The sequence below is a fragment of the Narcine bancroftii genome, chromosome 1, assembly GCF_036971445.1.
Source record: "Narcine bancroftii isolate sNarBan1 chromosome 1, sNarBan1.hap1, whole genome shotgun sequence".
In the NCBI taxonomy this organism is placed as follows: domain Eukaryota; kingdom Metazoa; phylum Chordata; class Chondrichthyes; order Torpediniformes; family Narcinidae; genus Narcine; species Narcine bancroftii.
In genome coordinates, this window is record NC_091469.1 from 72,171,962 (window position 1) to 72,192,780 (window position 20,819).

Consider the following 20,819-nt stretch of genomic DNA (forward strand, 5'->3'; position numbering starts at 1 on the left):
GGTAAGGGCTTTGGCAAATACTAGAGCGCATCGGATGTCCCCCAAAGTTCCTCAACATGATTATCCAACTATTGAATTATTATTGCCTGTTTGACCAACACTAATAAAAGTGAAAATTCCCTTCACCTCTGTATTTTTTAAAAATGGATGGATTAGAGCCATGGGAATTTTGCAACCCTAATTTTTCCTTCGTGAAAAGGACGTAAAGAAATAAATATATTTTCTGGTATGTTTGACAATTGGCTAATTTTTGAGGCATCACCATTCCTCATTACGGCGTCTCAGTGAATACTTGACTAAAATGCTGCTCGTGCAATATTAGAATGAAGATGGGTGGTGGTGGGGGATGGGGGTGTTGACAGAAGTGTAAGTTGTGAGGGTGGAAGAGAGAGGAAAATGTTATGATGAGAGGATGGCATTGATTCCTAGAATGATTTGGAACCCTGAGGAGAAATTTTGTATCCCAACTTTAAAGAAATATTTTTTCTATAACCTTGGGCTGTCTTAAAGAACTCCCTGTTAGGTTATTGTAGTGGCTCTCAACCTTTGTCTTTCCATTCACATACCACTTTAAGTAATCCCTATGCCATTGGTGCTCTGTGATTCGTAAGGGATTGCTTAAGGTGGTATGTGAGTGGGAAAGGAAGGTTGAGAGTCACTGCTCTAGACCCAATTGTTATTGAAATATTTTGCTTGAGAAAAATTGTCATTGGCCCATTTCCTTTGGAGTTATGAAACCTTGCACATAACAAACCAATTAGGTATGATTAAAACAGTGGTTTTCAAACTTTTTCTTTCCACCCACATACCACCTAAAGCAATCCCTTACTAATCGCAGAGCACCTGTGGCATAGGGCATTCGAACATACGAGTCCTTATTTTCTTTTTTTAAATTTTTTTATTTTTCACACTATGAACTATACTGACCAAAATACACACAAACATTTCCCTCTTGAATATACATAGTGTCATTTTCTCCCCTTTTTCCCCCCTCCCTTCCCTCCCTCCTTCACCCCTCTCCCCACTCACTCAACGTTCAACATATATGATACATTAAACCCATTAAACAATGTCATCACACAATGAAAATAAACAAGAAATTTGTGTCAGTTCATTTCGTCTTCTTCTCCTTCTATCATTTTAGGCGGTGGAGGTCCGCGGTAGGACTTCTCTGTTGTGTTCCATGTACGGTTCCCAAATTTGTTCGAATACTGTGATGTTATTTCTTAAATTATATGTTATTTTTTCCAATGGAATACATTTATTCATTTCTATGTATCATTGCTGTATTCTCAGGCTATCTTCTAATTTCCAGGTTGACATAATACATTTTTTTTGCTACAGCTAAGGCTATCATAATAAATCTTTTTTGTGCTCCATCCAAATCGAGTCCAAGTTCTTTACTTCTTATATTACTTAGAAGAAAGATCTCTGGATTTTTTGGTATGTTGCTTTTTGTGATTTTATTTAATACCTGGTTTAGATCTTCCCAAAACTTTTCCACTTTCTCACATGCCCAAATTGCATGTACTGTTGTACCCATTTTCTTCTTACAGCGAAAACATCTGTCTGATACTGTTGGGTCCCATTTATTTAACTTTTGGAGCATGGTGTATAGCCTGTGTAACCAATTATATTGTATCATGCGTAACCTCGTGTTTATTGTATTTCTCATAGTTCCGGAGCATAGCTTTTCCCATGTTTCATTCTTTATCTTTATGTTTAGATCTTGTTCCCATTTTTGTTTGGGTTTACAGCTTGTTTCCTCATTCTCTTTCTCTTGCAGTTTGATGTACATGTTTGTTATAAATCTTATAATTATCATTGTGTCTGTAATCGCATATTCAAAATTGCTTCCTTCTGGTAACCTCAGACTGCTTCCCAATTTGTCCTTCAAGTAGGTTTTCAGTTGGTGGTATGCAAACATTGTACCGTGAGTTATACCATATTTATCCTTCATTTGTTCAAAAGATAATAATTTATTTCCTGAAAAACAGTTTTCTATTCTTTTGATCCCTTTTCTCTCCCATTCTCTAAAGGAAAGGTTATCTATTATGAAAGGGATTAGTTGATTTTGCGTCAATATTAGTTTTGGCAGTTGATAATTTGTTTTATTCCTTTCTACGTGAATCTTCTTCCAAGTGTTGAGCAGATGGTGCAGTCCTGGTGAATTCCTATGTTGCACCAGCTTTTCATTCCACTTATAAAGTATATGTTCAGGTACCTTCTCCCCTATTTTATCTAGCTCTAATCTGGTCCAATCTGGTTTTTCCCTTGTTTGATAAAAATCTGATAGGTATCTTAATTGTGCTGCTCTATAATAATTCTTAAAGTTTGGTAGCTGTAAGCCCCCTTGTTTGTACCATTCTGTTAATTTATCTAGCACTATCCTCGGTTTCCCCCCTTTCCATAAGAATTTCCTTACTATTTTCTTTAGCTCCTTGAAGAATTTCTCTGTTAGGTGAATTGGTAACGATTGAAATAGGTATTGTATCCTTGGGAAGATATTCATTTTAATACAATTTACCCTTCCTATCAGTGTTAGTGGTAAGTCTTTCCAATGTTCTAAGTCGGCTTGTAGTTTCTTCATTAATGGCGGATAATTTAGTTTGTATAGATGGCCTAGATTATTATCTAGTTGTATACCTAGGTATCAAATTGCTTGTGTTTGCCATCTAAATGGTGATTCTTTCTTAAACTTTGTGAAATCTGCATTATTCATTGGCATTGCTTCACTTTTATTTGCATTGATCTTGTTCCCCGATACTTCTCCATATTCCTTCAGTTTCTTATGTAATTCTTTTATTGATATTTCTGGTTCTGTTAAGTATACTATGACATCATCTGCAAATAGACTGATTTTATATTCCTTCTCTTTTATTTTTATCCCTATTATTTTATTTTCTGTTCTTATCAGTTCTGCCAATAGTTCTATAGCTAACGTGAACAGTGAGGGAGATAGTGGACATCCCAGCCATGTTGATCTGCTTAATTTAAATTGGTTTGATATATATCCATTTACTGTCACCTTCACCAATGGTCCCTTATATAATGCTTTAATCCAATTAATATATTTCTCTGGTAGGTTGAACTGTAGTACTTTGAATAAATAATTCCATTCTACTCTGTCAAAGGCTTTCTCTGCGTCTAAGGCAACCGCCACTGTTGGCGTCTTGTTTCCTTGTACTGCATGGATTAAGTTAATGAACTTACAGATATTGTTCATCGTTCGTCTTTTCTTAATAAATCTAGTTTGATCTAGTTTTACTATTTTTGGTACACAGTCGGCCAATCTGTTTGCTAATAGTTTAGCTATTATCTTATAATCTGTGTTAAGTAGAGATATTGGTCTATACGATTCTGGTGTTAGTGGATCTTTCCCCGTCTTTGGTATTACTGTAATTATTGCTGTTTTGCATGAATCTGGCATGTTTTGTGTTTCTTCAGTCTGGTTCATTACTTCCAGGAGAGGAGGAATTAATAAGTCTTTAAATGTTTTATAGAATTCTATTGTTCAGTAGTTTTTTTAATATATCCTGTATTTCCTCTATTTCAAATGGTTTTATTAATTTATTTTGCTCCTCTTGGAATTTCGGTAGTTCAATTTTAGCTAGAAACTCATCTATTTTGTCTTCTTTCCCTTCGTTCTCAGTTCGATATAGTTGCTCGTTGAATTCCTTGAAGTTTTCATTGATCTCCGTTGGGTTATATGTAATTTGTTTGTCCATTTTCCTTGATGCCAATACCGTTCTTTTAGTTTGTTCTGTCTTAGGCTGCCAAGCTAGTATTTTGTGCGTTTTTTCTCCTAGCTCATAATACTTCTCTTTTGTCTTCATTATGTTCTTCTCCACCTTGTATGTTTGATATTTTCTTTTTTTGTCTGCCAATTCTCTTTTTGTTGTATCTTCCATTATTGCTAATTCTTTTTCTGTACTTGCTATTTCCCTTTCCAGCTGTTCTATTTCCCGATTGGAGTCCTTCTTCATCTTAATTACATAACTTATTATCTGCCCTCTGATGAACGTTTTCATTGCATCCCATAGTATAAACTTATCTTTCATTGATTCCGTATTTATTTCAAAGTACATTTTAGTTTGTCGCTCAATGAATTCTCTAAAATCCTGTCTTTTAAGTAGCATGGAGTTTAATCTCCATCTATCCGTTCTCGGTGGGATGTCCTCCAGCTCTATTGCTAATAACAGGGGTGAGTGATCCGATAACAATCTAGCTTTATATTCCGTTTTCCTAACTCTCCCTTGGATGTGGGCTGACAACAGGAACAGGTCTATCCTTGAGTATGTTTTATGCCTACCCGAATAATATGAGTATTCCTTCTCCTTTGGGTGTTATCTCCTCCTTATATCCAAAAGTTGTATTTCCTGCATCGATTTAACCAGAAATTTAGTTACTTTGTTCTTTCTGCTAGTCTTTTTTCCAGTTTTATCCACCTTTGAGTCGAAATTAAGGTTAAAGTCCCCTCCTATCAGTATATTCCCCTGCATATCTGCAATCTTCAAAAAGATATTTTGCATAAATTTTTGATCCTCTTCATTAGGTGCATATACATTGAGCAAATTCCAAAATTCTGAATATATCTGACACTTTATCATTACATACCTCCCTATTATTTCCTCCTCTATTTTGATTGGTACATTTTTATTCATTAATATAGCTACTCCTCTGGCTTTTGAATTATATGATGCTGCCGTTACATGTCCTACCCAATCTCTCCTTAATTTCTTGTGTTCCACTTCAGTTAGATGTGTTTCTTGAACGAATGCTATATTAATTTTTCCTTTCTTCAGTAAATTTAACAGCCTCTTCCTTTTGATTTGGTTATGTATTCTGTTAATATTTATAGTCATATAGTTCAACATGGCCATTTCATACTTTGATTACCTTTCATTTCCGCTTCCTCATCACCACCTTTCCTCCTTATCCTTTCTGTTTTCTTTTTTTGAACACACTGTAAGACAACACTTCTAAAACATAAAATATTTCCACTATTCCCACATCTAGAATTCCCTTAACCCCAAATGTCCCCCCCACCCCTCTCTGAGTTGCTTCTTGTCCCTTGCCAGGCAACCACATCTCCCCTCTCCATTTGGATTGCGAACCCGCTCGCAAGCATCAACTGATTTCGTAGTGACTGTTATTCTCTCCCACCCAGCCCCCTCCAGAAAAGACTTTTATCTTCACATATAACAAAGCTCACCCTCTTAATTCCCCCCTTACTTCCTTTCTTCACTTTCTTCCCCTTCTTAGTTCTTACTTATACATTATTTTTCTTCTTTATGAAGTTTGTCGTCATTCTTGTTCTTATTACATCTCTTCATCTCTCTGTCTGTTTTGCAGATGTTCTGCAAATTCTTGTGCTTTCTCCGGATCCGAGAACAGTCTGCTTTGCTGCCCCGGGATAACCATTTTAAGCACCACTGAATATCTTTACATAAATTTATAACCTTTCTTCCATAGGATTGATTTTGCTGCGTTAAACTCCTTCCTCTTCTTCAGGAGCTCAAAACTTATGTCTGGGTAGAAAAAAATTTTTTGACCTTTGTATTCCAGTGGCTTTTTGTCTTCTCTCATTTTTTTCATTGCCTTCTCCAATATATTTTCTCTTGTCGTATATCTCAGGAATTTTACAAGAATGGATCTTGGTTTTTGTTGTGGCTGTGGTTTTGGGACTAATGTTTTGTGTGCCCTTTCTATTTCCATTCCTTCCTGTATTTCTGGCATTTCTAGGACCCTGGGGATCCATTCTTTTATAATTCTTTCATATCTTTGCCTTCTTCATCTTCTTTAAGGCCCACTATCTTTATATTGTTTCTCCTATTATAGTTTTCCATTATATCCATCTTCTGAGCTAACAACTCCTGTGTTTCTTTAACTTTTTTATCAGATTCTTCCAATTACCTTTTTAAGTCATCCACTTCCATTTCTACGGCTGTTTCTCGTTCTTCCACCTTGTCTACTCTTTTCCCTATTTCTGTCATGACCATCTCTAATCTACTCACTTTTTCTTTTGTACCTTTTATTCTTCTTTTTATTTCACTAAATTCTTGTGTCAGCCATTCTTTTAATGCTTCCATATATTCTTGGAATTTTTTTTTTATCCATGTACTTCATCTTCCATTTCTCTGTGCAGAGCTTGATGCTCTCCCTCCTCTTCCCCTGTGTCTGCTCCAGGACCTGTGTTCTCTACCTCTCTTCCTTGTATCTGTGTCTCTTCTGACTTTCTTGTTGGGCTGTTTATCTCAGTTTGCTAGGTATTTTTTTTATTAATGGTATCTTGATGTTTGTCCTCTTCCTCTGGGATGGTCATCTGCTGTGTCTCTAATTTCCTTTTTTCATTCTCCTCCCTCCCGTTCCCGTTATTTTCTATATCTTCCCGCTGGGAGCCCTGCTGTCGGGTCTTTCTCAGCTGTTCATGCTGGTCCCCCCTCCCGTCAGTGTTGTCTTTGTCGTGCGCAGTTGCGCACCTCTGTTTGGCTCCAAGAGCCTTCCTTGTAGTCCTGCGTTCAGTGGGTCACGACCCTTCGGGGTTTCCACTGACCTCAGGGAGTGGGCTCCTCTTTCCACGGCGGGTCCCTGCTTCTTCGTACAGGTAAGGCCTTCACCTTTCTCTTCAGGAGTCTTTCCTTCTTCTTTTCTTCCTGTTGTTTTTGGCCTTTCTTTCTTTGGTGCCATTTCCTCCACACCTTTATTTTTTTATTTATTGTGGTTTGTGTGTCTGTGGCTTTGCTTTTTCTTTACTTTTTTCCTTCTTTTCTGGAGAGGGCTGGTATTCTCCTACCGGCCACTACTCCATCACGTGACTCCTCAAGTCCTTATTTTCTTGGTGGGTGAGGGCTAGATGGAAGGCGATGGCATTGTCTGTAGAGGAGTTGGATGGGTATGCAAACTGCAGGGGGTCCAGTGATGAGAGCAGTAAAAGCTTGATGTGCCCCATGACGAGCCTCTTGAAGCACTTCATTATGATGGACGTGAGTGCCACAGAGTGGTAGTCACTGAAGCAAGACTCAGACGACTTCTTCGGAATGGGGATAATGGTGGCGGCTTTGAAGCACATTGGGACCACAACGCTTCTCAGGGTGATGTTAAAGATGTCAGTGAAAACATCTGCTAGCATCGCCGCTCATCTCCTGAGCACTCTGCCGGGAATGTTATCCGGTCAAGCAGGTTTCCGTGGATTGATCTTGCTTACCTCTCTCTTCACAATGGACACAAGACACAGCACCTGATTATTTGGAGGAGAGGTGGTCTTCTTCGTTGCCACATCGTTTTTCGCCTCAAAACACGCGTAGAAGTTGTTCAGTACATCTGGGAGGGAGGCATCGCCAGCACAGACAGATGGTGTTGCCTTGTAGCTGATGATATCTTGGATGCCCTTCCATATGCTTTGTGTGTCCTTGCTGTCAAGGAAGTGACTATGAATGCACAGGGCATGTGCATGCCCTGATGGCCTTAGACAGCTTGGCTTGTGCTTGTCGTCCGCTCTGAAGGCAATGTCCAAGTTCCTGAGCAGCACACACACCTCTGCAGTCATCTGTGGCTTCTGATTAGAGCGAGTAATGATGGTCTTGTTAGAACACTTGCTCACAATGGTGATATCATATCACTCTTGCTATCTATGTAACACTGCATGCTTTTACTTTGTATTCTGTATGCATAGAAACTGGTCCTTCATTCCTTCAAGTATGTACCAATATTATTCTGCTTCATCCCCCTGGCCTGGCCTGGCCTGTCCAAGTTTTTCTTAAATGTCATAATTGAGCCTGCATTCACCGATTCAGCTCGCAGCTCATTCCACACTCCCACCTCTCGCTGTGTGTATAAGTTCCCTACAAACTTTTCCCCTTTCATACTTGACCCATATCCTCTAGTTTTCCTTACCTAGCTTCTTGCATTTATTCTGTACTAATCTACCCTCATTCTTTTCTCCTTCAGATAATAAACTCTTAACTTGTCCACCTCTCCCTGTAACTCGGGGGTAAATTCTGTGGACACCATCCACAATGCTGGAGAGACTCAGCAGGTCAAACAGTGTCCTTTGTGTAGCAAAGGCAGAGATACATAACTGATGTTTAGGATTTGAGCCCTTCATCAAAGTAACTCGGTTCCTCAAGTCCCAGCAACACCCTTGTAAAATCTCTTTTGTTCTCTTTCAATCGTATTGATATGTTCACCAAAACGGCACATAATACTCCAAATTTAGCCTCAACCAATGTCTTGTCCAACTTCATAACATCCCACCTCCTGTACTCAACACTTTGATTTATGAAGGCCAATGTGACAAAAGCTCTGTTTGCGATTCTATCCAATGGTGACTCCACTTTCAGGGAATTATGTATCTGAATTCCCAGATCCCTCTGTTCTACCACACCTCAAGGGCCTACTGTTTCCCATGAATGCCATACCTTGTTTGTTCTTTCTAAGTGCAGCACCTCACGTCTTCAATAAATTTCATCTGCCATTTTGCATCCTATTTTTCCAGCTGGTCCAGATTCCTCTGCAAGCTTTGAAAGCCTCCTCGCTGTCCACTACATTGCCAATCTTTATTTCATCTGTAAACTTCCTGAACCAATTTACCCCATTATCATCCAGATTATTTATATAGATAACAAACAACAATGAACTTAGCACTGATCCTTGAGGAACATCACTAGTCACAGGCCTCCAGTCAAAGAGGCATCATCCACAACCACTCTCTGGCTTCTCCCCAAAAGCCAATGTCTAATACAGTTAACTACCTCACCATTTTCACCAAGTGACAAACCCTCCTGGCTAACCTCCCTTGCGAGATCTTGTCACAGGCCTTACTAAAATCCCTGTCAACAACATCCATGGCATTTCCTTCATCAAATTTACCTCTTTGTAAAACCTCTTCGGGGCAGCATAGTTAGCGCAACACTGTAACATTGCCAGCGATTGGAACCAGAGAACAAATTTCACTCAGTCTGTAAGGAGTTTGTACATTCTTTCCAAGGCTGCAAGGGTTTCCTCTCGGTGCTCTGGTTTCCTCCCACCATTCAAAATATTCTGGGGTGTAGGTCATTTGTATGTAATTGGGTGGCACAGGCTCATGGGCTGAAAGGGTCTATTACTGTGCTGCATGTAAAATTTAAAAAAAACTATTTGATTATCTAAACACCACCTATCATGCACATTGATTATTCCCAATCAGTCGCCATCTAAATTCTTGAGTATCTGATTTCTTGGAACACCTTCCAATAACTTATCTACCACTGACATCACACTCACCAGTCTATAATTTCCTGTATTTTTCTGAGCCTTTTTTTGAAACAACGGAACAACATGAGCAATCATTCAGAACCTCACTGAAGAGATGGTGCAGGGGGAAGCATTTCAATTTTTTGGATCATTGGAACCATTTCTGGGTATGGGGTGACCTGTTCAAGTGGGACAGGTTGCACCTGAACTCAATGGGAACCAATATCCTGGCAGGAGGGTTTGCTAATACTGTTGTGGCGGGGTGGGGGGGGGGGGGTACTTTAAATTAGATTCGCAGGAGGATTGGAACCAAAGTGAGGAGGAAGAGGAGGTTGGCCCACAAGTGGGGACATCTTCTAGTGAGTTTTTGTGGAAGGATAGGCAGTTATGACAAAATTGCAGCCAGTGGGATGAGTTGCAGTGCAACAGGAACACAGTCAAAAATACAGGGTTAAATGTTTTTTATTTACATGGACACATCATAATTGAGAGCTTGAGTCATGTGGGATTATACTCATTGAAATTTATTAGAAAGATAGGGGATCTGATCGAAAAATATAAAGGCATAGATAAAACAGATAGGTAGGTTGTTTCCATTGGTAGGTGAGACTAGATCTCAAGGACAGCCTCAGGATTTAGGCAGTAGATTTAGGATGGAGATGAGGAGGAGCTGCCTTTCCCTGTGGGTAGTGAATTTATGGAATTCACTACCTATTGAAGCAGTGGAAGCTACCTTACTGAATATATTTAAGACAATGTTGGATAGATTTTTTTACATAGTAGGGAGTTAATGGATATGGGGTAAAGGCAGGTAGGTGGAGATGAGCCTATCATCAGATTAGCCATTGAATGGTGGAACAGCCTTGATGGGCTGGATGGCTTGCTCCTGCTCCTATTTATTATGTTCTTCTAAGAAATAAAAGTGGATGATCTTGTAGTACAGCTGCAGATTGTCACGTATGATGTTTTGACCCTCATGGATAAAGGATGGATGTCATTAGGAGCTGAGTGTCCAAGGATATACAATGTATCGAAAGGATAAGCAGGTATGCAGAGGGGCTGGCATGGCTTTGTTCATAAGGAATTACATTAAATTATTAGAAAGAGATGACATTGGATCAGAAGATTTAGAATCATTGTGGGTTAAGAAATGGTAGTTACATACAGACCTCCACACAGTAGCTGGGATGTGGACAATAATTTACAACAGCAAATAGAAAAGGTGTGTTAGAAGGGCAATGGTATGGTAGTCATGGGGGATTTTAACATGCATGTTGTTTGGGAAGGTCAGGTTGGGACTTGATCTCAAAAGAGAAAATTTTTAGAATACCTACGAGATGACATTTTAGAGTAGCTTATTGATGAGATCAACTAGAAGATGGGGGATTGGCTGGATTAGATTGGGTTTTGTGTAATGCACCAGAGGTAATTAGAGAGGTAATTAGAGAGGGGTCATTAGGGTGCATGATCACAATATGATTAAGTTCAATTTGAGATTTAACAAAGAGAAACTAAAGTCAGATGTCTTGGGATTTCAGTGACATGAGAGAGGAACTGGCCAAAATAGATTGGAAGGGGCCACTAGTAGGGAAGATAGTAGAGCAGCAATGGATAGAGTTTCTGAAAGAAATGAGGAAGGGCAGAATAAATAGACATACAAAAAAAGAAACATTTGAATAGAAAAAAAATGTTACAATTGTGGCTGTCAAGGGAAGTCAAAACCAATATAAAAGAAAAAAAGAGGGCATACAAAGAAGCAAAAATTAGGGGCAAGATAGAGGATTGGGAAGTTTAAAAACTTACAAAAGATAACTAAAAAATTCACATGGAGGGAAAAGATGAAGTATGAAAGTAGGCTAACAAATAATATCAAGGAGGTTACAAAAACTTCTTTACGTATAAAAAGAATAAAAGAGAGGTGAGAGTAAATTTTAAATTTAAATTTAGACATACATATGGGCCATTTTGGACCACGAGCTTGTGCTGCCAAATTACACCCAATTCATCTACAACCCCAGTACAATTTGAATGGTGGGTGGAAAGTGGAGCCCACAGAGGAAATCTATGCAGACGTGGGGAGAAAGTACAAACTCCTGACAGACAGTGCAGGATTCGAACTCTGATCCTGATCACTTGCGCTGTTACAGCGTTGCACTAACCGCTATGCTAATTGCCGCCCAAAGTAGATATAGGACCACTAGAAAATGATGCTGGAGAAATAGTAATGAGAGACAAGAAGATGGCAGAGGAACAAAATGAGTATTTTACATCAATATATTCACTGTGGAAGACATTAGCAGTATGCCAGATCTCGAAGGGTGTCAGGGAAGGGAAGTGACTATAGTTACGATTTCAAGGGAAAAGGGGCTCAGAAAGCTGAATGGCGCAAAGGTGAATCATATGGATTGCACCCTTGGGTTCTTAAAGAAGCAGTGGTAGAGATTATGGAGGCATTGGTAATGGCCTTTCAGGTATCAGTAGATTCTGGTAAAGCCCTGGTGGATTGGAAAATTGCAAATGTCACCCCACTAGAGGGAGGAAGACAGGAGAAAGGAAATTATGGACCATTTAGCTTGATCTTAGTGGTTGGGAAGATGCTGGAACTCATTGTTAAGGATAAGGTTATGGAGTACTTGGAGGCACATGACAAGATAGGCCAAAGTCAGCATGGTTTCCTTCAGGGAAATTCTTGCTTGACAAACTTAATGAAATTCTTTGAAGAAGTGACAAGCAGGCTTGATAAAGGAGATGCAGTGGATGTTGAGCATTTGGATTTTCAGAAGGCCTTTGACAAGGTGCCGCACATGAGTCTACTTAACAAGATAAGAGCGCATGGTATAAGAGGATACATACCAACATGGGTAGAGCATTGGCTGATTGGCAGGAAACAGAGAGTAGGAATTCAGGAATTGCATTCTGGTAGGCTGCCAGTTTATGCTGTTTCACAGGGGTTGGTGTTGGAGCTGCTTCTTTTTATGTTGTATATTAATGATTTTAGATTATGAATGGCTTTACTGCCAAGTTTATAAATTATATGAAGGTAGGTGGAAGAGCAGGTAGTATTGAGGAAACTGGGAGGCTGAAGAATGACTCAGATTTTAAAAATCGGGCAGAGAAGGGGCAAATAGGGCAGACTATTTTCTAAATAGAGAGAAAATTTATGCAAAGGGATATGGAAGTCCTCGTGCAGGATTATCTGAAGATAAATATGCAGGAAAACGAGTCGGTGGTGAAGAAGGCAACTGGAATGCTGGCATTCATTTTGACAAATAGAATCTAAGAGCAGGGATGTGATGTTGAGGCTTTACAAGACACTGGTGAAGTCTCACTTGGAGTATTGTGAGCAGTTTTGGGCTCCTCATTTAAGAAAGGATAAGCTGTTGTTAGAGAGGATTCAAAGGAGGTTCAAAAGAATGATTCTGGGAATGAAAGGATGATATGAGGAACATTTGACAGCTCTTGGCTTGTATTCGTTGGAATTTAGGAGAATGAGGGGGGAGTGTATCTCATTGAAACATTTCAAATGTTGAAAGGCATGGACAGAGTAGATGTAGAAAGGTTTTCCATGGTGGGAGATTCTAGGGCAAGAAGGCACAATGTCACGATTGAAGGGCATCTGCTCATTATAGAGTTATGGAGGAATTTCTTTAGCCAGAGGGTGGTATATATGTGAAAATTGTTGCCATCGGCTGTTATGGTGGCTATCTAATTGGGTATATTTAAGGCAGAGATTGGTAGGTTCTTGATTAACTAGGGCTTCAAAGGTAATGGGTAGAAGGCAGGGCAATGGGACTGAGTGGGAAAATGGATCAACTTATACTTGATGGGCTGAATTTCTGTTCATGCGTCTTGTGGTCTAACGTGTGGCTAAAGACATGTTAAATATATCTGCCAGGGCTCCTGCAAGGTCCAAGGGAATACCTGTCATGCCCTGGGGATTTATCCTTCCTTATTTGCCTTAAAACAGCAAGCACTTCTTTATCATTAATTTTTTTAATATTGTATTTAAAATTTTCTCCATACATGTCATAGTCAAAGATTAATATAATAACACAAATTGCAAAAGGAAAAGAGACTAAAAATTACATACATGATGGTAGCTATCCCCCACCAAAAACCTACCCCCCAAAACCCCCATCCTCAAATTAATTATATTAAAATATACAATATAGTTATGTAAAATGAAAGAAAGAAGAAATTTTCAGGATTGCACAGAGGAATGCCGACTAACACACACATTTAAGTAGAGTCTTTAATGCAATTCAGAGAAGATTCTCACAGGTCCAGAAGCACAGGAAGCACAATATTTCAAATTTAACCCTAATATTTGAATATATGGGTGCCAAATTTGTAAAAATGTAGCATATTTATTTCTCACATGTATTTTTTTCCAAAGGAATACAACTTTGAATTTCTGCATTCCATCTTGCCATACTCAAAGGCCTATCTGATTTCCAAGTAACTGCAATACATTTCCTTGCCACCTCTAATGCAACTTTAACAAATTCAAACTGATATATAATCCTTCAATATTTCCTAATAAAAATAAATCTGGATGTTGCAGAAATATAACACCTGTAACTTGTTCTAAAAAAAAATTCCCTATATCCATTTGGGCATACATCCTCTTGCACCAATTTCATTATGTATTTTATTCCAGATATTAATCAGGAGCTTCAACAATGGTGTTTCTTTTTCACCAACCATCAATTTTGCATCCCATTGATATATGAATTTGTCTGCTTTTCTCTCTCCTAATTCTAAAATTCTATTTTAACCCATACCGGTTTTCCTTCTCTTTCAAAAAAAGAAGTAAGAAATTGCATTTGTGCCACTCAATAATAGTTTTTGAAATTAGGAAGCTGTAAGCCTCCCAATTCATATTTCCATGTTAACTTTCACAAAGCTACCAAACAGCCATTCCCTAAAATGACCCTCACAAGAGCCCCATGCATTAACACATCTTTTCCCAAGGGTTTCAACTATGCAGCCAACTTCACCCACCTTAGATGTTATCTCATTGAGCCAAGAAAATCTTGCTCTAAAATAATTAGACATTGTTCAGAACAGAATTAACACCTCATCTCCTGGATTAAAACTTTTCTGACTAGTTTTTCTGTCATTCCAAACTTCCATTTTATCTTGAGCCATTTTTAAATTCTCCTCAGCTACCATTGCACATTTTTTTCCAGCAATCTTTAAACTTTAAAACATAATCCAACAATTTCAACTGCACATCCTCATCAACCCACTGGTCTTTTAACAACATTAAATATCCTCTAATTTGATGTCCAAACTCCAGCTCAAAAGGACTGAAGCCTAATGATTCCTGTCATAGGCATCTGGAGTTGGGGATCACCTTTACTAATTGAATGGAGACATTCTATCAAGCAGTAATCCAAGCAGTTGAATTTTCCTAATGTGGAGAAGAGTACATGCAGAAAATGTGGAATTCACTTAAAGTTGCTTCTTTACAAGCATGGTGTTTAGATCCCTAGATAACAGGGATGATCACGTAAAAGGGTACATTTTTTAATTTACCTTTTGGAGGTATTTTAGACTCTCAGAAAAGCAAAATAAATGGAAGGTACAAACAAATGGAAAAAAAAAATCATTGTCATTGTTGTACAGGTGCATACAAGTCCACATTCATATGCCCTTGATAGGGTGATGGCAGAGTTTCGAACACGAAGTCAGATGTTAGTGGAGTACTTTGAAGAGCAGGATGAGGTTCTTCACCATAAGTTAACTGATGATAGTGAAGATGAAGAAGAAGAAAAAAAGAAAGAAAATACTAATGTACAGCCTTCCAGGTAAGAAAAAAGTGAGATAATGATTTTGCATTTGAGGTAAATTTCTTTTTGTGCATGATTTTTCTTGGAGTCTGCTTCATGCTACTGCCATTCAAGAAGATCAGAGCTGGTCTGATTGTAATCTCAGTCTCACATTCCTGGATAGTCTTGATAATCATCCAACCCTTCTCTTATAATTGAATTATTTCTGCCTTTAAAATATTCAAAAAATTGATTTCCAGTGCTCTTTGAGGAAGAAATTTCCAAAGAGAAAATCCTTTGAGAAAAATTTCCATCTCATCTCTGCCTTAATGGGTTAACCCTTATTTTTAAACAGTAGTCCCTAGTTCAAGAATCTTTACAGAGAGGAACCATACTCTCCCAATATATCTTTTCAAGACTCTCAGAATCTTGTCTATTTCACTTTAAATATTGTACTTTTCAATTTCAAAATCACTTGATATTAAAGGTCATTTTTAAGCACCAACAATTTAAAGGATGGTAAGCAAATTGACTGATTAAGATATTAGGCATTTTTTTAATTGAAGGTATCAAATACTAAGGTCTCGAGCTGCCACTTGATTTCACTTTTGTGACATAATTTATCTCATGGAACTTTTAGGTGCAAAATACAGGCCTTGCAGAGCATTCTCTGTGGTCTTTTGCACAAGATTAAAAGCTTCAAATGGTGCTTCTCAAAAAAAATGAATATTGATACAAATTAAGTTCATTTGTAGGGTTTTGAAGAGACCTCGGTTAAACAAAGTTGGTTCTTTTGGATATAAGCACAGACAAAAAAAATAGGATAAATTTGAAACTTTTGATTTATTACAATTTATGAAGGAAGAAGCAACCCTACCCAACAGAAATATAAAATTGTTCTGTATGTTTTCTGAACTTCTTGTCATAAACAGTGGGAATGGTAGCCAAGGCAGGGAAATGCTCCTCTTGTATAATGTGGATCATCAGCGAAGCCATCTATGAGGTGCATCCAACCGCAACTCCTGACCAGCCGAATTAAAGAATTGGAACTGGAGTTGGATGAACTCCAGATCATTCGGAGGCAGATGAGGTGATAGGCAGGAGTTACAGAAACACTATCACACCTCAGTGACAGGAGGAGGGTAGATGGGTAATAGTCAGGAGAGGGAAAGGGAACAGGCAGGCAGTGTAGGGCACTCCTGTGACCATTGACCTCAATAACAAGTATACCATTTTGGAATCTGTTGGGGAGACAACCTAGGAGGAACAAGCCACGGAGATCAGGTCTCTGGCATGGAGTCAGGTCCAAGGCAGATGAGCTTAGAGTGTGGATTGGCTCGTTGCCATTAATGAAACTTGGTTGCAGGAGGGGCAGGACTGGCAGCTCAATGTTCCGGGCTTCTGTTGCTTTAGATGCGATAGAACAGGGGGAATGATAGGGGAAGGAATGGCATTGCTCATCAGGGAAAATATCATAGCCATGCTCAGGCAGGACAAAGCAGAGGGCTCATCTACTGAGACTACATGAGGTGAGCTGAGGAACGGGAAAGGTATGAACACACTCATGGTGTTGTATTATAGACCACTCAATAGTCAGTGAGAATTAGGAACATAAGAAGTAGGAACAGGAGTAGGCCAAAAATGGCCCATCGAGCCTGCTCTGCCATTCAATACGATCATGGCTGATCTAATTGATGACCTAACTCCTCCTACCTGCCTTCTCCCCATATCCCCTAATTCCTCTATCATGTAAAAATTTATCTAACCGAATTTTAAATATGTTTAATGAGGGAGCCTCAACCACTTCCCTGGTTAGAGAATTCCAAACATTCACTACTCTCTGGAAAAAACTATTTTTCCTCATCTCTGTCCTAAATCTACTCCCCCGAATCTTGAGACTGTTTCCTCTCATTTTAGTTTCCTCGGCCAGCTCAAAAAACCTTCCTACATCTATCCTATCCATACCCTTCATAATCCTATATGTTTCTATAAGATCTCCTCTCATTCTTCTGAACTCGAGCGAATACAATCCTAGACAATTTAATCTTTCATCATAAGTCAAGCCCTTCATCCCAGGGATCAATCTAGTAAACCTCCTCTGGACCGTCTCCAAAGCCAGTATATCCTTCCTCAAATATGGAGACCAGAACTGGACACAGTACTCCAGGTGCGGTCTCACCAGTACCTTATACAGTTGCAACATTACCTCCCTACTCCTGAATTCAATTCCTCTAGCGATGAAGGCCAACATTCCATTTGCCTTCTTAATAACCTGCTGCACCTGCAACCTAACTTTTTGCGATTCATGCACAAGCACTCCCAAGTCCCTCTACACTACAGCATGCTGTAGTTTTTCACCCTTTAAATAATATTCAGTTCTTTTATTTTTCTTGCCAAAGTGGATAACCTCACACTTACTAACATTGTACTCCATCTGCTAGACCTTTGCTCCCTCATCCAGTTTAACTATATCCCTCTGCAGACTCTCCACATCCTCATTACAATTTGCTCTTCCACTCATCCGCAAACTTGGCTACACCACATTTTGTCGCCTCCTCCAAGTCATCAATGTAAATGATAAACAGTTGTGGGCCTAACACTGACCCCTGTGGCACCCCACTTACCACTCTCTGCCAACCTGAAAAACTCCCACTTATCCCGACTCTCTGCCTCCTGTTAGACAACCAATTTTCAGTCCAGGCCAATATACTTCCCCGGACTCCACTTTCCTGTAACTTACTGATAAGTCTCTTGTGCGGCACCTTATCAAACGCTTTCTGGAAATCCAAATATACTCAACCTGTTCCCCTCTATCCACCGCACCCATTATATCCTCAAAGAATCCTAACAAGTTTGTCAAACAAGATCTTCCCTTTCTAAAACCATGCTGCATCTGCCTGATTGAACCCTTACGTTCCAAAAGTTTCACTATTTCATCTTTAATGATGGCTTCAAGCATTTTTCCAACTACCGACGTCAAGCTAATTGGCCGATAATTTCCAGTCTTCTGCCTACATCCCTTCTTAAAAAGTGGCGTGACATTTGCTGTCTTCCAGTCTGCCGGGACCTGCCCAGAATCCAAGGAATTTTGGTATATGACCACCAATGCATCAACTATAACTTCTGCCATTTCCTTCAGAACCCTTGGATGCATATCATCAGGACCAGGTGATTTGTCTCGCTTTAGTCCCATTAGTTTCTCCATCACTACTTCCTTTGTAACAACTATTTTATCAAGGCCCTCCCCAACATTCGCATCCTTAACTCCGCACTTGGGCATGCTGGACGTGTCTTCCACTGTGAAGACTGACACAAAATATTTGTTTAATGCCTCAGCCATTTCCTCATTTTTTGCTACTAGATTTCCTTTCTCATCCTCCAAGGGTCCTATGTTAACTCTGGCCACCCTCTTCCGTTTTACATATTTATAAAATTTTTTGCTTTCTGTTTTTATATTTTGTACCAATTTACTTTCATAATCCTTTTTCCCATTTCTTATTACCCGCTTTGTAACCCCTTGTTGTCTCTTCCCAATCTTCCAGTTTCCCACTGCTCTTTGCAGCTTTGTACACCTGCGCCTTCAATTTTATACTCTCCTTTATTTCCTTTGTTAACCACGGTTGATTTTTCCCTCTCTTGCTGCCCTTTTTCCTGACCGGAATATATTTTTGTTGAGCATTACAAAATATTTCTTTGAAAATCTTCCACTATTCCTCAACTGTTTCATCAATTAGCCTGTGCTCCCAGTCCACTCTGCCCAATTCCTCCCTCATCCTATGGTAGTCACCCCTGTTTAAGCATAATATATTAGTTTTAGATCTATTTCCCCTTCCATCTGAATGAGAAATTCAATCATTCTATGATCACTATTTCCCAGATGGTCTCTGAATATTACATCATTTACTCTACCTATCTCATTGCACAACACTAGATCCAGGAGAGCATTTTCTCTTGTGGGTTCCTTAACATGCTGCTCAAGAAAGCTATCGCGGATGCATTCTATGAAGTCCTCTTCTAGACTCCCACGACCAACTTGATTTTCCCAATCTATGTAGAAGTTAAAGTCCCCCATGACTACTGCCGTATCATTATTACATGCCTCACTTATCTCTCTATTTATTTCCTGTGCCACTAAACTATTGTTATTTGGTGGGTGATAGATAACACCCACCAATAATTTTTTCCCTTTGTTATTCTTTATCTCTACCCAAATTGACTCAACATTATGCTCTTTAGATCTTATATCATTCCTCACTACTGCCTGGTGCTCATCTTTGAATAAGAGTGCAACTCCACCTCCCTTACCATCCTGTCTATCTCTTTGTACCACCTGATACCCTTGAAAGTTTAATTCCCATTTAAGGTCACCTTATAGCCATGTTTCCGTGATGGCTACCAAATCATAGGCATGGGTACCGATTTGCGCTTCAAGTTCACTAACCTTATTTCTAATACTGCGGGCATTCAGATAAAGTGTCCTTATGCTCTTTGTCCTTTTAATATCTAGTGACTTCTGTAACCTTTTCTTTTGATTTTTCTGCCCACTATTTTTCTTTGTAATTTTCTTAACACTATCATTGACCCGAAAACTCACTGCACCATCTGATTTTTTACTTTCTCCTCCCAACAATACTTTTTCTATTTTACTTTTCCTGGCCATTACTTTATCTTCCCTACCCTTTTCCCTATCACTCTGGTTCCCATACCCCTGCCAAATTAGTTTAAACCTTGCCCCACTGCTGTACCAAACATACTTGCCAAAATGTTGACACCTTTTGGATTTAGGTGCAACCTGTCCCTCTTGTAAAGATTATGCCTTCCCCAAAAGAGATCCCAATGATCCAAGAAGCCAAATCCTTGCCTTGTACACCAGCACCTCAGCCACACGTTCATTTTCCTTATCCTTACATTCTTTTCATCACTTGCATTTGGAACAGGTAGTAATCCCGAGATCACCACCCTAGCATTCCTGTCTTTCAGCTTTCGTCCCAGCTCACTGTAATCCCTTTTCATTACCTCCTCCCTTTTCTTGTCAATGTCGTTTGTACCCAAATGTACCAAGACATCAGGCTGCTCTCCCTCTCCTCTCAGAATATTTTGGACCCGATTTGTGATATCTTGTACCCTTGCACCAGGCAGGCAGCACACTATGCAGGTATACTTATCTGGCTCACAGAACCTCCTGTCTCTACGCCTGACAATGGAGTCCCCAATAACTACTGCATTTCTCCTTTTCCTTTTCTTTTGCACCACTCTGCCAGGCTCATTGCCATTGACCTGATGCCCGTGGCCATCTTCTGTCTGATCATCTCCCTCAACAGAATCCAACACAACATTACTGTTGCTGAGTGGGATAGTCACTGGTGTGCTCTCCATTTTTCTCGCTTTTTTCTTTCCCCCCCTGACGGCTTCCCACTTACCTGACACGGGTTCTGGAGTATTTATCGCCCTGAAAGATGAGTCGATTAACTCCTCACTCTCCCTTACAAGCCGCAGGTCATCAATTGGAGGGGGAAATCTGTGGAGAGATAGCAGACAGCTGCAGGCAATATAAGGTTAGAAGGAGATTTTAATTTTCCACATATTGACTGGGACTCCCATACTGTAAAAGGGCTGGATGGCTTGGATTTTGTCAAATGTGTTCAGGAAAGTTTTATGAATCAATATATAGAGGTAGTAACTAGATAGAGTGCAATACTGGATTACGTATTAGGGAACAAGTCAGAAGAGGTTACAGAAGTATGTGCAGGGGAACATTTTGGGTTGAGTGATAATGATACCATTAGTTTCAAGTTAATTATGAAGAAGGTT

General features: G+C 39.4%; 1 protein-coding gene across 3 annotated transcripts in view; it reads left to right on the forward strand.

The window, feature by feature from the left end:
- LOC138759478 (kinesin-like protein KIF27) overlaps nt 1-20,819 on the forward strand; it is a 100,443-nt gene that overhangs the window by 26,235 nt on the left and 53,389 nt on the right. For all 3 annotated transcript variants that reach the window (XM_069929983.1, XM_069929973.1, XM_069929990.1), the window contains one exon: nt 14,866-15,047. In XM_069929983.1, coding sequence (XP_069786084.1) covers nt 14,866-15,047 — 182 coding nt within the window. The remainder of the gene's footprint in view (nt 1-14,865; nt 15,048-20,819) is intronic.